The 4,331-nt window shown below is 40.8% G+C and overlaps 1 protein-coding gene across 1 annotated transcript; it reads left to right on the forward strand.

Moving 5' to 3' along the window:
- The first annotated feature begins 278 nt into the window (after positions 1-278).
- Positions 279-3,906, forward strand: LOC123756599 (UPAR/Ly6 domain-containing protein crok). The gene is made up of 3 exons (XM_045739832.2): positions 279-437; positions 1,912-2,067; positions 3,615-3,906. Exons 1-3 carry the CDS (start codon positions 371-373, stop codon positions 3,818-3,820), a joined length of 429 nt encoding a protein of 142 aa, XP_045595788.2. The 5' UTR covers positions 279-370; the 3' UTR covers positions 3,821-3,906.
- The last annotated feature ends 425 nt before the right edge of the window (positions 3,907-4,331 follow it).

A 4,331-nucleotide genomic window follows, 5' to 3' on the forward strand; every position in this document is an offset into this window, starting at 1 on the left:
ATTATTGAATCATATTATTAGTATTTAAAATATTCATCGTTTCTTCATAAAATAATTATGTTTTGTGAGTCTTGTCTGTTAGAAAATGGGGGGCGGGGTGACGTGAACATGTGTGTCCCTGACACCTCTATTGGCGTATGAACGACCCCGCACAGGAGCCGAGCGCAGCAACAGGTAACCGCTAACAAGCTAACACGCTGGTTGTTAGTGTATGACGATGGTAGAGCAGTTGTCTCTGGAGGAGGACGTTGCACCATTGTCCTGGAAGGTGGTGTTGGCAGCCATGCTTCATGGCGGGGGTCGGCGGGTGGTGGCGTCAGTGTGGCAGCCGACGCCAGACAAGCAGGTAGTGTGACCAACCCTCGCCACCATGGTGTACCTTAACTTGTGTCCCGTCTTGCTCCTGCAGTTGACCTTTATGGTTGCCACCAGTCAAGGTAAGAATATGTGAACCCACACCTTAAGTGTGCTTGTTAATGCATGTGTCAGCCTTCAGAAATATTGGAAATCCAGCCCGTCCTCCAAATAGAAACTTAAGTGATTCCATGCACCCGCCAAACCCCCTGTCTATGAATGGAAAAAAACGGTTTACACGACTCTCAACAGATTTCACTAGAACATTTCCGGAACAAATGCTTCACTGATTAATCTTGTTCAAACCACTACACTGTAAATGCTTCACCCGCGTACTAAAATAACAATCGCAAACAGAACCTAAACACCTAACCTATATATGCTAATATTAACATGGGAACTCTTAGTGTTGATTGACCAGCATGTTAATACTTAGTGAAAGTCTGTGGGGTCGACAGCTGGATGAAACAATAGTAGAGGACGGGTTGCACAAAAGCTTAAACCCAAACTAACAACCACAGATTCCAAAGAGTTGGCAACAACCCCAACCCTAGATAACTGCACCCATCCCAAATGATCACTTACGGAAGAAATTAAATTTCTTCCGCAAGTGTTCGCAGTTAGCGATGAATATTGCATTAGTTATAAAGTGTCCAGTCGGAAATGGTACCCTAGACAGCCATTTACTACTTTCTTGAAAGAATGCCACATAATCAGGATTCCTCCCTTATTCTTGACTAATTCTATAGCAGTCTTAAACCTATCAATACCTCGCTCCTAACTAGTCTTGCATAATTTTTTACCTGCACTGACCCAAATAATGAGTTGGTTCACATTACAAAAACAAAATTGTTGACTCTCTCATTCTTCCTCCCAGGATAACAATCTTAAACTGTTCCCCGTATTTCTGGCAGTTGAAATGCCTCCTGATAATCTGGCAACCAAAATTTAGCCTGGCTACTTTACTTTGTAAGCATCTTGAGGGACAGGCACTCCCTTCGTTGTCTTCCCTGTCGAGCGAACTGCAGGCTCGCTACAGCACTACTCTTCCAACACAAATGAGTGGAAAGTTAGACATCGGTAGGCGGCCTTGCCAGTCTCTTAGGGCCCCTGTCTTTTGAGACACTCAAAAGGCAATAAAATTTGTTTATACTAGTCTCTATTTCTTGTAATTTCTGATATAGTAACTCCTCCCGTAGCGAATCAAACTGTCCTCAAAGCTCCAAATGTTCATCAGTGCCTTCACTACACCTTCACATTATGATGGGACAATCGGAGCTCCAGGTAACACCCTCTCGCTGTGATTATTTATTATTTATATACACGGTACATTGGGTTGGTGAGAATACATAGCATATAGTACAGTAATTGCACTCTTGTAAAGCCCCCTAGTACGCGCAGCGTTTCGGGCAGGTCCTTAATCTAACAGACCTGCAGATGTTTTATTTGCTGAAGGCTAGAATTGACATTAAACCTAATTCAGGTTCTAATTTACTTTAACTTGGGAGTAACTAAAGGTTGTTTGGCAACACATTAAATGTTTTTTTGTAATTACAGGCGCGCAGTGTTTCAACTGTACGGGCGTCAATGGTACTCACTGTGGTGACCCCTTCAACGGTACACTTGTTGAGAAGGAGACTTGTAATACTAACGTGGAGACTGCTGGCTTTACGGACGCTGTTGTCTACATCTGCTACAAAACAAAGGAAAAAAGTTAGCTACTGATTTTTGTTAACCCCCTTTTTGCTCCCCATTCGCACAAACTCTTCTCTTGACAAAGTAGTAACTACAATAGTCACTACAGGATCTGACTTCTAGTTTGATGGTGCATTATATGAATTTTTTACTTTAGTAAATTTCAGTATGGAAATACTCTATGCATTTTAGTTTTTTGAATCAAATAGTTTGCATTAAATCACTTTGCACTGTCCTGAAAGTGAACCAGTTATGACAATTTATAAAATATTCTCCCCCGGCTTGGCGCCTTTTATATTTTAGTTTTATATTTTAACATTTATCTTGGCTATTAAAGCTTTTTTAGTGTTCTAATGCTTTATGTATAGCCTAATCCTGAAATTGTTCATTGTATAAACATGAATAGCTATTGCCCTATAAATAGCTCGTGGTCTAACATGTATTCAAATTACTTTTAAAAGATTTAATTTTTTTTTCTTTACTCTCAACCCAAAAGTAGGCACAACGGTATATGAATTTCTCCTAATCCTTGAGATTGATATCAATAATTAAAACTTATATCTAGAGCTTCAGACACTTCCAACGAAATTGATATTGGTCTTTTGTAGTGAATTCCACATGGTGGCCATTCCCCCAGGCATTATAAGATTTCATCCTAAACACGTTAGGATTACCGATGCGAAGAGTTTCACTTTCCATTTAATAGAACTATAAAATATTCCTCTGGACGAGGAAAACGTCCTTTAGTGGCCTTGCCAGACCTACCAGTTCAAAATTTAAAGCATTATGCTGTAAAAGTTTTGTGTTCGCCACTTTGCCGTGGGCTCTCGGTGTAGATTTTGTCTAAAAGTACTACATTAAAGTAAATGGGTTAATAAAATCTACACTAAAAGGTTGTAATTGAAAGACCCACTTACACTAATGGGGGAAGGGGGACCACATTTGCTAAATTGTTAAATATTCATTTAAATTTAAGGGTTAGTGGGCATTATTTACACTTTTTAATGTTCCCAATGCCTTGCAAGTAAAGTGCTAATGTTGATCACTGACCCATTAACTCAAGTAGGGGTAGTGAATAGTACTGTTGTAATTTAATATAATTAAGAATATAAAATCATAATTACCTCATCACGGTTGATCTTGCCCTCCCAATATTCAACACCCCCCCCCCCCCCCCCCCAGACACACACACACACACACACACACACACACACACACACACAGAGCAAAGCTCTTTGTGGGATTGGTTTCCTTTCCTTTCCTGTGGGAAAGGGACCAAAGAGCCAAAGCTCAACCCCCGCAAGCACAAATAGGTGAGTACACACACACACACACAGATAAACTCCCTGGTACCTCTTTACTACTGGGTGAAAATATTCGGCGACTTTTGGGAGAGGGAAAACGTGATGACTTTGTATTTAATGCAGTATTCTGGGTACTGAAGTTGTTACAATGTTCATAAACATAAAGTACCCCTCTGCCCCCCCCACCGTTCAGTGGTATTATAATATAGTTGTAAGATTCAAATTAAGTGTGCATTTAACCAGAACTTAAATTGTCTGCAGTTGAAGGTGGATGGCTGTACAACAGAGGCTGTACATGGAGCGGTCAATACGGGTTGTACACTGACAATTGTGTCCTTGTCGGAAACGCCACCTTTGATGAATTCTGCATGTGTAAAGGTGACTGGTGTAACCCTGCTGAGAGGGCGAGAGCCAGTGCTCTCATTGTTGCCTCATACCTGTTGCTTGCCTACCTCCTTCTGGGGTGAGACGGGACCCATAATTTTATCAGCCTTTACAAGTAGGCTAATTACTACATCGTAATCTTTTTCTATTTTAATAAACTTTACCTCTGCATCACGTGTTATTAACCTATTTTACATAACTTCGACCAACACAAGTTGATAGCATTAGCTGGCCTTCATTGTAAATATATGCCCAGGTCTCTACACAATGAAAAAATGAATTAAGGTGAGCTATTGGTTTAGTACCCACTGAAGTGTTTTGCCTTGTGGTGGGGGGTGGACGACTGAATGTTATACATGCAAAATTAAATACGCTCATATTTGTCACTGAACTACCTGCTGGAGGAGTCTGGGAGCTACGGCCAGTAGACTCCCTTGGGAAGGGGAAACTATCGCCTATGGCAAGCACTGAAATTGCGCACTTGTCCTAACTTCTGACGCCCCTCTGAGATCTTGAGCGTTATCAAATATCGGTAAAGTTAATTTTATAGAAAATTAAAATTGCACCTTACTTTGTGATGCAAATACCCCTCCG

Source organism: Procambarus clarkii, chromosome 22 (genome assembly GCF_040958095.1).
Source record: "Procambarus clarkii isolate CNS0578487 chromosome 22, FALCON_Pclarkii_2.0, whole genome shotgun sequence".
NCBI classification, from domain to species: domain Eukaryota; kingdom Metazoa; phylum Arthropoda; class Malacostraca; order Decapoda; family Cambaridae; genus Procambarus; species Procambarus clarkii.